This window comes from Indicator indicator, chromosome 9, assembly GCF_027791375.1.
Source record: "Indicator indicator isolate 239-I01 chromosome 9, UM_Iind_1.1, whole genome shotgun sequence".
Lineage (NCBI taxonomy): Eukaryota > Metazoa > Chordata > Aves > Piciformes > Indicatoridae > Indicator > Indicator indicator.
In genome coordinates, this window is record NC_072018.1 from 1,292,777 (window position 1) to 1,307,146 (window position 14,370).

A 14,370-nucleotide genomic window follows, 5' to 3' on the forward strand; every position below is an offset into this window, starting at 1 on the left:
CAGCACTGACTGTATACAGCTTTGTTAGAGGAGACACTAGACTTCAGCTTACCTTTGCTGCTTGAGGGGTACAGGCAATATGCACAGTGCTGGGCTTCACCCCATTTGCCTTGGGCCTTTTAAATAAAGCAAATCTACTTTTTCTTCTTCCTCTGTCTCCATTTGGGAGAGACCCATTGTACCTATCAAAAAGCACAGAAAAAGCACTGGGTCCATCTTTCTGAATGAGTTCATTTCTCATGAGATACAGACCCCCAAGAACTGCCATTTTAAGCACCAAGTCTTAGTACAGCATTAAGGGTTATAGATTTCAGACTAATCCCATTTAAATCTGAGCATTGAAGCACACCCACAGAAGGGCAGCAGGCACAGATGAAGCTTATAGGGCAAGGAATGCTGCCCAGATTCATGTCAGAGCTACTGTCCATGAGTTTTCACTTTATGCCATTGCCTGAATTTAAGGCCTCAGAAATGGTTGGGCTCAATGACCTTCAAAGGTCCAACTGAAACGATTCTGTGATTCTATATCAATATTCTTATGTGTCAAGATACTCAGGGAGGACTCAAGGCTTAGGTTCCAAACATGACACCAAGTTTAGATGCCTGTCTGGAGCTTTACCTTTAAATCATGTGTTCACACTGTAAATGTAAATACAAGATTCTAAATATTCAGCAGCCCTGGTGGGGAGAGCTGGGGTTTTAGAGAACTTTGGCTCAAGTAAAGGCCTATAAGAAAGTGTCCTCAAAAACTTCTGTTTAGTCCATCAGAAACCCCCTGACCTCTTACTTTGAACATATCAACACAAACAGGCCAGCACGCAGAGAGGCTTTAGTGAAACCTTTCTGTTTGCACTTGGATGGAAAGTAGAGTCAGCTGTGATGTTCTTCAAAAGCCTTATCTTACTTGAAGTCCTAAGGAACCTCTCCTTCCACATGACACTGCTTATCTGGTTGGGCCCAACCTGGAACCAGCTGGGAATGCCTTCACAAATTGTCTGCTTTGTCATGGAACACCTACTCAGGGGAGACACAAGAGCTGAAAACCAGCTTCAACCTAGCCCTAGTGCTGAGAGCACCACCCTAATGCTCAGGCTTTCACAACAGAGCCATGTTCCAAAGCAGGACATCACTTACAGCAGCCAGCTGCCACTGCTGAAGGAGCAGCTCTGCTAGCAGGACAGGCTGAAGGAGCTTCGGTTGTTCAGCCTGGAGAACAGAAGGCTCTGAGCAGACTGAATAGTGGCCTGCCAGGACCTGAAGGGGGCTACAAGAAGGCTGCAGGGGGACTGTTTGCAAAAGCCTGCAGGGACAGGACCAGAGGCAATGGCTTCAAACTAGAGCAGAGCAGATTGAGATTGGATGTGAGGAACAAGTTCTGCAGCAGAAGGCTGCTGGAACACTGCAACAGGTTGCCCAGGGAGGGGTTTGGGCCCCATTCCTGGAGATGTTCAAGGGGAGACTGGACAGGGCTCCAGGCAACCTGACCCAGTGGAGGATGTCCCTGCTGACTGCAGAGGGGCTTGGACTAGACGACCTTTGGAGGTCCCTCCCAGACCAGACCATTTTGTAATTCTGTGTGATTCTGTCTGAGATGAGCTGAGGGAGCAAAGCAAAGCTGAGGTGATTCAGCTGCACACTCATGAGATGAGCTGCAGAAGAGGGAGCTGAAGTGGTAGCTTGTGGGACCTTCTCACAGCACCCCACATTTTACCTGCTTCGAGTGGCCCCTGAAATTGTTTCTTAATTTTCCCTTTCACCCGAGAGACAAAAACTCACCCTAACACAATCAATTCACCATATTTGACTGGTGCTTTTGATGGATGATTTTCTTGATCAGGAGAAAACATGAGCTTAGCTAAGGGCTTCTCCAGCTTCAGGTCTCTGATCAAGAGCTGTGGCACGCTTTGTTCATTATCTCCTGTTAAAAGAAAAAAGGATAAAATTACATGTAAGAGAAAAGACTCAAACTGAACAGTTACACATAGCTCAACAGCAGGTACCACACTTTGTGTTCCCTACAGTTTGGGTTTGCCTGATACGATTTCAAATCCACACAGGCAGACCCGCATCAATGAAGGCTGTGTGGAGGTTTTATGAGACCACCAAACCGCCACCAGTGCATTCAGCAGATCCTGGTATGGCCTCGCTGAAACATCTGCATTGCTGTCACTGGTACAGGAGCACAAACAGGATCCAGCTTCACTTAGTATGTTGGGTTCAGTAGAGCCAGACAAGGATTAAACTTCAAGAAGAAAACCCAAGCAGGCACCACAGCAGCTAGAAAGGTTGAAGCTTTCCAAGAAAGGTGTGGGTTTGCAGATGAAAGGAAGCCATGGGAGAATTTGGTATGGAGCCTACTGTCCAAGTTTTGAGTGTGCAGTGTGACCTCTCCTGTTTCACCAGAGACAAGGAATACAAAGAGCTGTTTGAAGCAGAATTCATGAGGGAGTTCCATGGAATTTTCAGTGAGAACTGTCTCTTGAGGCATGGTTTTGGCCACACTTCTGCTCTGAGGAAGAGTTCACACTAGCATTTTTTTACTGCTTCTCATTAGTAACATTTTCCAGACACCTCTGAGCTACCCAAGCCACCTGTGACCTTCCTACAGAAGAACCACTGACTGGCAGGGGTTGGAAGGGACCCCCAGAGATCATCAGGTCCAACCCCCTGCCAGAGCAGGATCACTTAGGGTAGTCTGCACAGGAATGCATCCAGGTGGGTTTTGAAAGTCTCCAGAGAAGGAGACTCCACAACCCCCTGGGCAGCCTGTTCCAGGGCTCTGTCATCCTCACTGTAAAGAAGTTTCTCCTCATGTTGAGGTGAAATATTCTATGTTCTAGTTTGAACCCACTGTTCCTTGTCTTGTCACAGTGAACCACCCAAAAGAGCCTGGCCCCCTCCTCCTGACACCCACCCCTCAGATATTGATAGACATTGATGAGATCCCTCTCAGCCTTCTCTTCTCCAGACTAAACAGCCCCAGGGCTCTCAGTCTCTCTTCCCAGGGGAGATGCTCAAGTCTCCAAACCATCCTCATGGCTCTCCATTGGACTCTCTCCAGCAGGTCTCTGTCTCTCTTGAACTGGAGAGCCCAAAACTGGAACAGTATTGCAGGTGTGGTCTCACCAGGGCAGAGCAGAGAGGTAGAACTTCCCTAGCCCTGCTGGACACAGCTTTCTTGATACATTCCAGGATCCCATTGGCTCTCTTGGCCACAAGAGCACATTGCTGTCCCGTGCAGAACTTGCTGTCCACCAGCACTCCAAGGTCTTTCTCTGTGGAGCTGCTTTCCAGCAGGGCAGACCCTAACCTGTCCTGGTGCCTGTTGTTATTTCTCCCCAGATGTAGGACCTTGGACTTGTCCTTATTAAACCTCATGTGGTTTGCCTGCACCCAGCTCTCCAGCCTGTCCAGGTCACATTGGATGGCAGCACAGCCTGACAGATGTCAGCCAACCCACCCCCAGTTTTGTATCATCAGAACTTGCTGAGGGTACTCTCAATGCCCTCAGCCAGGTCGTTGATAAAGATATTGAACAAAACTGCACCCAGCACCGATCCCTGGGGGATACCACTGGCCACAGGCCTCCAAATTGACTCTGTGCCACTGATAATCATCCAGCCCAACGCCCCTGCCAGAGCAGGGTCACCCAGGAATAGATCCAGGTGGGTTTGGAAAGTCTTCACAACCTCTCTGGGCAGCCTGCTCCAGGGCTCCAGTTCAAGAAGGACCTGAGGGAACTGCTGGATAGAGTCCAGTGCAGAGGCAGAGAGCTGCAGTGAAACATTTCCCTGTGAGGCCAGGCTGAGGGAGCTCTGGGGCTTGGAGCAGAGGAGTCTGAGGGCTGCCCTCAATGCTGGTGATAAAGATGTACAGGGCTGGAGCCAGGCTCTGCTCAGGGATGTCCAAGGACAGCACAAGGGGCACTGGGGGCAAGCTGGAACAGAGAAGGTACCATGGGAACAGAAGGGAGAACTTTGTCCTTGTAGGGGTGATGGAGGCCTGGAGCAGGCTGCCCAGTGATGCTATAGAGTCTCCTTCTCTGGAGGCATTCAAAACCTGCCTGGACATGTTCCTGTGTGACCTGCCCTGGGTGATCCTGCTCTGGCAGGTAGATTGGACTGGATGATCTTTTGAGGTCTCTTCCAACCCCTAACGTTCTGTGACTGTGAGCCAAGGAACTGATGGCTGGGACAGAACATGCAGAAGTTGGGGTTCGCTGCTTTCTGCAGCAGTGTGCCTGGACACCAGCTCCTGGACACCAGCCTGTCCTCAACTTCTCCCAGAGCCACTGATACCGGTGAGGAGTAAGGTGCAAATCACAGGATCCACCCTCATCCAACACTCTTCCAGAAATCATACAGCTTGCAGCAGTTTTCACAAGGTCTCTGCTTCTGCCAGAGAGCTAAGCCTGAGAGCCCCTGAGCCGTACACAGCCCTGCCTGACAGCTCTGCGATGACCTCAGGAAGGAAGCAACTTGCACACAATCCGCACCTGCCTGAAAAGCACAAGCTGGCTGGCCAAGAGGTGAACATAAGCGTGCCATAAGCACAGAACAACAGTGGTGCCAGTGAGCACCTTCAGTCTCCAAAGCACGAAATGGGAACAGGAGGAACAAGCATGAACAAGCACGAACAAGCAAAACAGAATCACAGAAGGCATTTGGTTGGAAGAGAGAGCCATGAGGTCTCCACTTAGCCTCCTCAGCCCCTCCTCTAGCCCAAGTGCTCCAGGCCCTTCTCATTGCTTCATTGCCCTTCTCTGGGCAGGCTCCTGCCCCTCAATGTCCTTCCTGCAGTGAGGGCACAGAGCTGAACACAGCACTAAAGGTGTGGCCTCCCCAGTGCTAAGCACAGGGGGAATTCTGGTTGCTTTGCACCTATCAGGTTTAGCTTATTGGCCATCTCCAGACATTCAGCTGCATTTTCTGGTGGTGGACTTAAGCACAACCAGTCTTTGGTGGCTTCTACAGAAACTCACAGAAGGGTTTGGGTTGGAAGGGACCTCCAAACTCATCCAGTCCAACTCTGCCTGCACTCAAGCAGGGACATCCTCCACCAGATCAGGTTGCCCAGAGCGCTGACCAGCCTCACCTTGAATATCTCCAGGGATGGGGCCTCAACCACCTCCCTGGGCAATCTGTTGCAGTGTTCCACTACCCTGATGGTGCAGAACTTGTTCCTCACATCCAATCTCAATCTGCTCTGCTCTAGTTTGAAGTCATTGCCCTTGGTCCTGTCCCTGCAGGCCTTTGCAAACAGTCCCCCTGCAGCCTTCTTGTAGCCCCTTCAGGTACTGGAAGGCTGCTCTAAGGTCTCCCTGGAGCCTTCTCTTCTCCAGGCTGAACACCCCCAGCTCCCTCAGCCTGGACCCATAGCAGAGCTGCTCCAACCCCTTGATCATTTCCATGGCCCTCCTCAGGAACTGTTCCATCAGGTCCATGTCCTTCCTGTGTTGGACACAGCTGGACACAGCACTGCAGGTTAGGTGCCAGCAGAGGAGCAGAATCTCCTCTCTGGCCACACTGCTTTGGATGCAATCCAGGCTGCCATTAGCTTTCTGGGCTGCAAGCTCACACTGCTCCTGTCCAGCAACTCTTCAGATCTTGTTTTTGCCACAGCAAAAGGTCTCTGATTAGCAGATCAAGCACAGCTTTTGGAACTGCAGGAAGAGCAGCAGCATCTTAATGGTTAAAATGGGGCAGGGGAGGACATAAATTCAATGAGCCCGAGCAGAGATTCATTAAACACTCGGCTGTGAGCTAAAAATACTGGAATAAAAGTCTCTTTGTAATAAATTCCCATCATCCCCTCGAGACAGAGCCAGCATTATAGGCTGCTAGCAACTGCAGCTAGTGCCAGGCTGGCCCTTTTCTGAAGTACTGCCTGAACTCCCCCTTGCACAGCATGAAAAGGAGTCCTCTGTCCAGGAGTCTATGAAATAAAAAGACGCTGATTCAGATGCAAAAATGAGATTTCCCCCCCTGCTCTTATAAAATTATCTTATTTGAGTTCTGTAACTGCAAATGGTAAGGGGTAGATTTTTGCACAAGACTTGTCCACTGAAGTTTGTATTTTCCTATGATTTGCTATCTGTACTTTTTCATTTAGTGCCTTGACAATTTTCATATCCAGCTCTTCCCTTATCCCCCCTGATTTAACACAGAACTTCTAAGGAGAAAAATATAATCCAGCCCTTCTGAAAGGAATGAGAGGCAACAAACAAGCAGCAGTACAGAAAATCCTGCCTGGCTGTTTCAGGGAAAAGAAAACCCAATCCAGAGTGGATGTGGGTCTGCATCGTTAGCGGCATTCAAATCTCAGCTGCACATGGCCCTGAGCAGCCACTCTGAGCAGTGGGGACTGAATCAGCCAACCCTCCACAGCTTAATTCTTCTCTAGGAATGCAAGTCATTTTAGGAAGCCCATCAAGCAACTGAAAAATGCAACATGCTTTTCATGAGTTCAATGCAATTGTGAGTCACTCCGTCACCAGCAAAACAAAACTTTATCCTCATCCTCTAAGATCTCCACATCACTGCCTAGAGCTTCATTTGGATGTCGAATGTCAGGCTGCTCGTCAAACAGCTCCCACTGAGCAGTGCAGTTACCTGACAGCACACAAGTAGAACCCAAGTTTGCCAGCACTGAAGCTTTTGAGCACTCTGATTTCCATCAGGCAGTTTTGCCACTGCAGGATCAGAAAGCAAAGCCTCTGAACACATCCCTAACATTTCACAGCCCTGGGTTCTCTTCTCTGCTTATGTCTCAACCCTTCAAAAGCAAAACCTTGACTTCCTGATTTAAAGGAGCAGAACACGCAAGTTAGTGTGTGAGACAAAGGATCCATGCAGAACAGCAGCCTCTCAAGATGAAGAAGTTTGCAAGCATAGAAGAAGTAAGACGCAAGGAGTAATGAGAGAGAAGTAAAAAAAACCTCGACCTTCCCCCCAAAAAAACCCCAACAACTCAAAACACCACCAACAAAAAACCCCAACCCAGCAGGCTGACCTCTGGTTTGATGAGTCCCCACTAAGCCCCGGCTGCCAGATTTCATCCATTCCATCACTGCTGATCTCCACTGAGGCAAGCAACAGGGACTCAGCAGAAACACTCACTGTGCTTCTGGAGGCTCAGGAAAGGATTGAGAAATCACTTTCTTCTCCATGATGGGTCAGCCCCCACCGGGAAGTGACTCTCCTTGGAGTGTCTTACCCCAGCAGGGGCAGAAGAATCTATGCTTATCACACAATGGCTTGGGTTGGAAGGGACCTTCAAAGATTATCCCGTTCCAATCCCCTGCCATGGGCAGGGACACCTCCCACCAGCCCAGGTTGCTCAAGGCCTCATCCAGCCTGGCCTTGAACACCTCCAGGGAGGAGGCAGCCACAGCCTCCCTGGGCAACCTGTGCCAGTGCCTCTCCCCCACCCTCACTGTGAAGAATTTCTTCCTCTTCTCCAGTCTCAATCTCCCCTCTCCCAGCTCAAAGCTGTTGTCCCTTGTCCTGTCACTCCCAGCCTTTGTCAAAAGTCCCCCCCTCCAGCTCTCCTGGAGCCCCTTCAGGTCCTGGCAGGCTGTTCTAAGGTCTCCCTGGAGCCTTCTCTTCTCCAGGCTGAACAGCCCCAACTGTCCAAGCCTGTCCCTGTAGTGGAGATTCTCCAGCTCTCTGATCTTCTCTGTGGTCTCCTCTGGACCCTCTCCAGCAGCTCCAGGTCCTTCTTGTGCTAGGGGCACCAGAACTGGATGCAGTGCTGCAGGTGGGGTCTCAGCAGAGCAAAGCGGCAGAATCCCCTTCCCTGTCCTGCTGCTCTCCCTGCTTTGGATACAGCACTGCTGCCTTCTGGGCCACAAGCACACATACCTGCCATAGTTCTCAGGCTTCTCCCCACTTCCAGTCAAGAACAAGTTTGCTTTTCCACCAAAAGGTGGAACTCTAAGGTTTTATGTTGCTCTTCTGAGATAATGCACCTGTCACTAGGGATGCACAGCAAAGGTGGAGGGATGCAGCTGCTACATATTCAGATTGTGCTGTCACTGCAGGCCAGCAGCTGGACTTCACCCTTCTAAGCAAGGATCACAGATTTTCTGCTTTCTAGAAAAGGGAGTTTGTCAGCACCAAACAATAAGCAAGCCTCAGCAGCATGGAAAATCAGTCCAGCCTTTTGTTGCTGAGTGACTTAACTCCTTCCATAGTCTATCCTGCTCACTGTTGGTAGCCTCTGAATAAGCTTGGTCCTCCACTGTACACACAGAGGGCCTCACAGCATGGAAGCGTTGAACAGCAAGGTCAAGGAACCAGGCCAGGACATAACACCCAGGTCAGGCCTACCCCAGGCACAAACATAAACTGGGTACAGAGTGGGTTGAGAGCACAGTGCCCTCCTGCAGCCCAGCAGGCAGCTGTGTGCTGGGCTGCAGCCAGAGGAGTGTGGGCAGCAGGGCAGGAGAGGGGATTCTGCCCCTTGGCTCTGCTCTGCTCAGACCTCACCTCCAATCCTGCCTCCAGTTCTGGTGTCCCCAGCAGAAGGAGGACACAGAGCTGTTGGAACAAGTCCAGAGGAGGCCCACAAAGATGACTCAAGGGTTGGAGCATCTCTGCTGTGAGGACAGGCTGAGGGAACTGGGGGTGTTCAGCCTGGAGAAGACTCTGGGCAGGACCTTAGAGCTGCCTTCCTGAAGGGATCTTACGGGAAGACTATGGAGGAACTTTTGACAAGAGTGTCCACCAAAAGGACAAGGGGAAATGGATTGAAATTGAGGAATAGGTTTAGACTGGATCTTAGGAAGAAATTCTTCACTACGTGGGTGGCAAGACTCTGGAATGGATTGTCCAGAGAGGTTGTAGATGCCTCCTGCCTGGAGATGTTCAAGGCTAGGCTGGATGAGGCTTTGAGTAACCTGGGCTAGTTGAGAGGCAGGAAGGTTGGATCAGATGATCTCTGAGGTCTCTCCCAGCCTAAGCTGTTCATGATTCCACGAACAAGCAGTCTTTCCTGCACAGGACAACCCCATGCTGCCTATAGACACTTTCAAAGGGGCATTGCCATGATACACAAGGGCAAACCTCCCACTCTGCACAGCAAGGCTACAGCTTTTCCCAGTGTAAGGAATAGCAGCTTTTAGTCAGACTGGCATGCACTGTCCTGCATCAAATTCTGTTTCAGCCTCAGGAGCAAGTCTGAGGAGTTCTCAGCAATTTCGGGGCAGTGAGAAAGAGCCCTGTGAGGACAAGCACCATGGTTCAATGAGTAAGGCAACTGTCTGAGAACAAGAATTCTATTCTAGGCACCTCTACGAAAATCTGCACTTCATGACAGTACTCAAAGATAGTGTTATTCCTGTTCCGAAGATGAACAAAACCTGCTCTAAGCACAGGAGCCTGGTTTCAATCAGATCTCTGCTAACTCCAGACCTGGTATTCTGAGCCACTGCTGATGGGATGAGAACATGGCCAGGTGGAAGAATTATTTCTCCCTAGGAACAAGTGAGAGGAGAAGAAGAAATGGCCTGAAGTTGCACCAGAGCAGGATTAGGTTGGACATGAGAAGAAACTTCTTCCCTGAAAGGGTTCTCAAAGGCTGGCAGAGGCTTCCCAGGGAGGTGGTTGAATACCCATCCCTGGAGGTGTTTGAAAGAGGCAGGGATGTGGCGCTGAGGGCCAGGGTTCAGCCCCAGCCTTGGCAGAGTTACAGAATGGTTGGGGATGATCTGGAAGGGCTTTTACAACTGAAATGATTCTGTGTAACCTCTAACAATCCACTGAAACAAACTGACAAAAATCAGTTCTGAGCAAGCTTTTCCTGGATTTACATTTTTTTTTCAGCTATGAAAAGTAACAGCTCCTCCTCCCCTGAGGAAACCACGATAGCCTCCCACAGATTGTACATGATGCAATCCAGCCTGCATGTGGGAAGCTGCAAACATTTGTCTTTTAGCACAAGGTGTCTATTTTAAAGCTGCCATCGCAATATTATCTGTGCCCTTCATTAGCTGAGAGAGCTTTGCACCAGCTCCTCCACTACACTGACACACAGCCTACACCCCCTTACCACCCATGTCCTCCATGTCAGCTGCTGGCTACAGCGCTGATGGTGCGGGCAGCCGCACAAGGCAAAGGTGACCCCACGCTGGGTGGCTGTGTCCATCTGCTAGAGGTTAGGGAGGCTTTGCAGCAGAACCTGGACAGGTCAGACCCCTGGGCCAAGGCTCATTGGATGAAGTTCAATAAGGCCAAGTGCCAGGTCCTGCACCTGGGTCACAACAGCCCCATGGTGAGCTACAGACTCCAGAGGATGTATGGTTGGAAAGCTGCAGCTGGGAGAGGGCCCTGGGGGTGTTGGTTGGCAGTCACTGACCATGAGCCAGTGCTGCCAGGTGGCCAAGAAAGCCTAAGGCTTCCTGGCTTGGGTCAGAAGCAGGGTGGGCAGCAGGGCCAGGAGGTGCCCATCCCCCTGTGCTCAGCACTGGGGAGGCCACAACTCGAGTGCTGTGCTCAGCTCTGGGCCCTCACTGCAGGAAGGACATTGAGGGGCTGGAGCCTGTCCAGAGGACAGAGAGGCTGGAGAAGGGCCTGGAACCCCTGGGCTAGAGGAGGGAATGAGGGAGCTGGGGGTGTTCAGGCTGGAGAAAACTCCACGGGGGAGCTGCCTTCCAATAGCTAAAAGGCTACAGGAAGGCTGCAGTGGAGCTTTTCCTGAGGGTTTCTAGAGACAGGCCAAGGGGGAATGGTTTGAAGCTGAGGCAGACCAGGGTTAGACTGGAGCTGAGAAAGAAGTTCTTCAGTACGAGGATGGTGAGACTCTGGAACAGGTTGTCCAGGGAGGCTGTGGATGCCTCCTCCCTGGAGGTCTTGAAGGCCAGGTTGGAAGAGGCCATGAGCAGCCAGGTCTAGTTGAGAGGTATCCCTGGGCATGGCAGGGGGGTTGAATAGATGATTTCTGAGGTCCCTTCCAACCTAAGCCGTTCTTTTGATTCTATGAACCATAGCACCATAGGACAGGAACATGCTGGTAGAGCAACCTTAGGTGTTTAGTATCTATACACTGCCTATTTCTATCTCCACAGACTGCCTTGCAGAAGTGCAAGCAGGAAAACAAACAACTTTGTGCAGTACTGGTCCAATGTGACAAAGCACAGCTCAGTGCAGAGAGCAAAGCAGTCAGGATCCTCTTTACTGCTTTCAGCCAAATTACATGGTATAACCTTAAAAACAAGCAGTCCAGCTTCCCCTGGTGGCAGAAGATCCCCGGATAGATCAAGAACTGAACCCACAGCAGAGGCATTTCTCTTCTACCAGGGCTGTCACAGACAGTTGGAGCCTTTCCTGCCTTGCTGACAAGCCTGGGGCTTCTCCCAGCTAGCTCACCTCAAACAGGGTACACAGCAAGGGACTCTCTGCTTGCACCACACCACAGCAACTTCTTCCACAGATCTGAACTTCACCAGTTCACTTTTGACAAGCCTCTGACTTCCTGCTGAGGTGCTTTCTGTACCAAGGTACCAGCCAAAGAGGGGTTTGTGTTGGACTAAACCCTCTCACATTGCACACTGCATCATCTTACAAAGCCAGCAGTTACAGTTACATTGAAAGCCTTTACCTGGTTCAGATAACAGACCTGTCATGGCTTGAGGAAAAATCCTCCTTGGTATGGCTTTTTTTTTTTTAGCTACTGATGACAGTTTCAAGGCATCTTGCTCTGCACCCTCAACATGCATGGTGCCTGACACTTCTCATGAAGCAAGAGCAGCATTCACTAGGATGTGCACTTCCAAAGCCTTCTGGTTCAGGTGAAAGGCAGCCATAGGCACACTGCCTGTTCTCAGCTCTCCAACTGACCACACCACCCCAACCATCTTCCAACTTCCCAATGAAAAACAGCACTGCAACCACAGAGGGCTCAGAAGAGACACTGAACCCACACAGCACTAGGAGGGAAGAGAGATGCCATGCAGAGCACTTACCAGGAACCTTCTGTCCTTCTGGTATCTCTACAGTGGAGAAGGAACAAGAAAAACCCACTCGTTGGGTCCCATTTAAAACCAGCTGAAATCCACCAACTCCTTCAAAGCCCTAGCATCTGCCAGCCTGATTGCCTCTGCTCTGTGCTGTGACTGAAGCCGTGGGCAGTGCCTACTGACTAAAGAGGGGCTGGCTCTGCCTTGTGTAAGCGAGGTAAACACCACTGAACCACCGACCATTGGCTGCAGCCAGAGCCTGCATCCTGCCTGCTGCTCTGTGAATCCATCCATCTCTGGCCCCAAAAAGGAAAAAAGGAAGCAAAGGGTGTGTTGAGAACAACCCTGCAGCCCAATTCCCTGGCAGTTCTCTGAGGCTGGCAGAGGAATGCTGAGCTATTTCCTTCTCTGCTGCTCTTACATAAGTGTACCCCTGCATGCTATACCTGCCTGCTTCTGGCTTTTTTAGTAAACCATCATTTATTACCCAGGCAGCTTCCCTCACCTCCCACATACAAAGTGAGCTCTTAATACAATGGGCATGAAAGCAGCAGCAGCTCTCCAGGCACCACTCTCCCCTTTCTCACCAGCCAGATGGGATCAGGCTCATGTCGCACCTGCAGATGCCAGTGGTGTGGACAGGACCTGCAAGACCAGCAGTGCTGTGGCAGGTCAGCCCCTCAGGGTACAGCCCCAGAAAGGCAGAGCTCCCTGCACCACACCAGGCTCCCAGCTGAGCTCTTTATCTTGCTAGCACTGAACTTGCTGTAGCAAGCCAGTGGGTGGGATAATTCTGGTGTCTGAGCCATCAAATGACGATTGAGTTCCCACAGCTTCCAGGCCACTGCCTCTTAGAAAAGACCACACAGAGGTTCCCAGGTTGCTGCAAGCATAACTTGAGGTGGCAGCTTCACTTTGACATCAGGTGTTACATCACAGTTGGAGTGGGCCACGGTGGGCTTGGTTACCCTAGCTCAAGCCATCTATATTCAGATTGACATATGGCATCTCCGAGTTCTACAGGTGACTACCCCTCCTATTTCTCCAGCTCCTTCCTTGGCTTGCCACCTCAATTTTGCAAGGACAGTTTTATGCATTACTTTCCCTGACGTGCCATAGAATCAGAGAATTGTCTGGGTTGGAAAAGCCCTCTCAGATCAGTGAGTCCAACCATCAACCCAACACCATCATGGACATTAAACCATGCCCCCATGTCCAGAGGTTTCTTGAAAACCTCTAAGGGTGGAGACTCCACCACCTCCCTGGGCAGCCTGTTCCAATCCCTGACCACTCCTGCAGCAAAGACTTTTTTCCTCACCTCCAACCTAAACTGCCCCGGAACAATTTTAGGCCATTACCTCTCCTCCTATCACCTGAGACTAGGGAGCAGAGCCCAACCCCCACCTGGGTCCACCCTCCTTTCAGGGAGCTGTAGAGAGCAATGAAATCTCCCCTCAGCCTCCTCTGCTCCACACTAAACAAACCCAGGTCCCTCAGCATCTCATCCCCAGCCCTGTTCTCCAGACCACTCTATGTCATCGAACTGAGGAACCCAGCTGCAGAACACCCTTCCACAGGATGTTCTGGATAATGAAACTAAGCACACACTCCAAGACACTGAACACTGCAAAGCGCTTGGAGAAACACTGATGTACAGGTGCTGCCTGCTTCCTGCTCTTCTGGCCACCACAGAAAGAGCCATGCTGACCCACAATGTACCATCATTACCTCAGCTATCAGATGAGTAAGCTGGCAAATGACTCAGGGAACACCAGAGACACCACAAACCTCAGCTATTTTAGCCACTGGGGGTTGTTCTGTAAACCCACCACACCAATGCAAGTGAGGGGATAGGAACCTTCTGAAGCAGTCTCACCAGTAAAGCCCCAGTCACCACCTTACATCTTGAGATTACACGTGAACCCTCCTGGCTGCCAAAATCAAACCACTGGCACAGGAGCCTAGCTTTATCACTGGGAACTTAGAATTGTTTGGGTTGGAAAAGCCCTTTCAGAACATCCAGCCCAACCAACCTCTAACTCTACCAAGACTGGAGCTGAACCGCATCCCTCAGCACCACATCTCTGCCTCTTTCAAACACCTCCAGGGATGGGCATTCAGCCACCTCCTGTTCCAGGCTTTCAGTAATGTTTCAGCCCTAAGAAGTTTCTCCTAACATCCAACCTAAACATGCCCTGGGGCAACCTGAGGCTATTTCCTCTCTTCCTATCGCTTCTTACTAGGGAGAAGAGACCAACCCCCACATGGCTCCAACCTCCTCTCAGGGAATTGTAGAGCCAGAAGGGCTCTCCTCAGCTGCTCCTCCCCAGCCCTGCTTTCCAGACCCTTCCCCAGCTTCCTTGCCCTTCCCTGGACCCTCTCCAGCCCTTAAATGTCCTTCTTTCAGTGAGGGT

At 50.8% G+C, this 14,370-nt stretch overlaps 1 protein-coding gene across 1 annotated transcript in view; it reads right to left on the reverse strand.

The window, feature by feature from the left end:
• Positions 1-14,370, reverse strand: part of PELI1 (pellino E3 ubiquitin protein ligase 1) — a 35,586-nt gene that overhangs the window by 10,130 nt on the left and 11,086 nt on the right. Inside the window, exons 2-3 of the mRNA XM_054383332.1 lie at positions 1,777-1,918; positions 53-182 (exon numbers count right to left, since the gene is read on the reverse strand). Coding sequence (XP_054239307.1) covers positions 53-182; positions 1,777-1,847 — 201 coding nt within the window. The 5' untranslated portion in view covers positions 1,848-1,918. The remainder of the gene's footprint in view (positions 1-52; positions 183-1,776; positions 1,919-14,370) is intronic.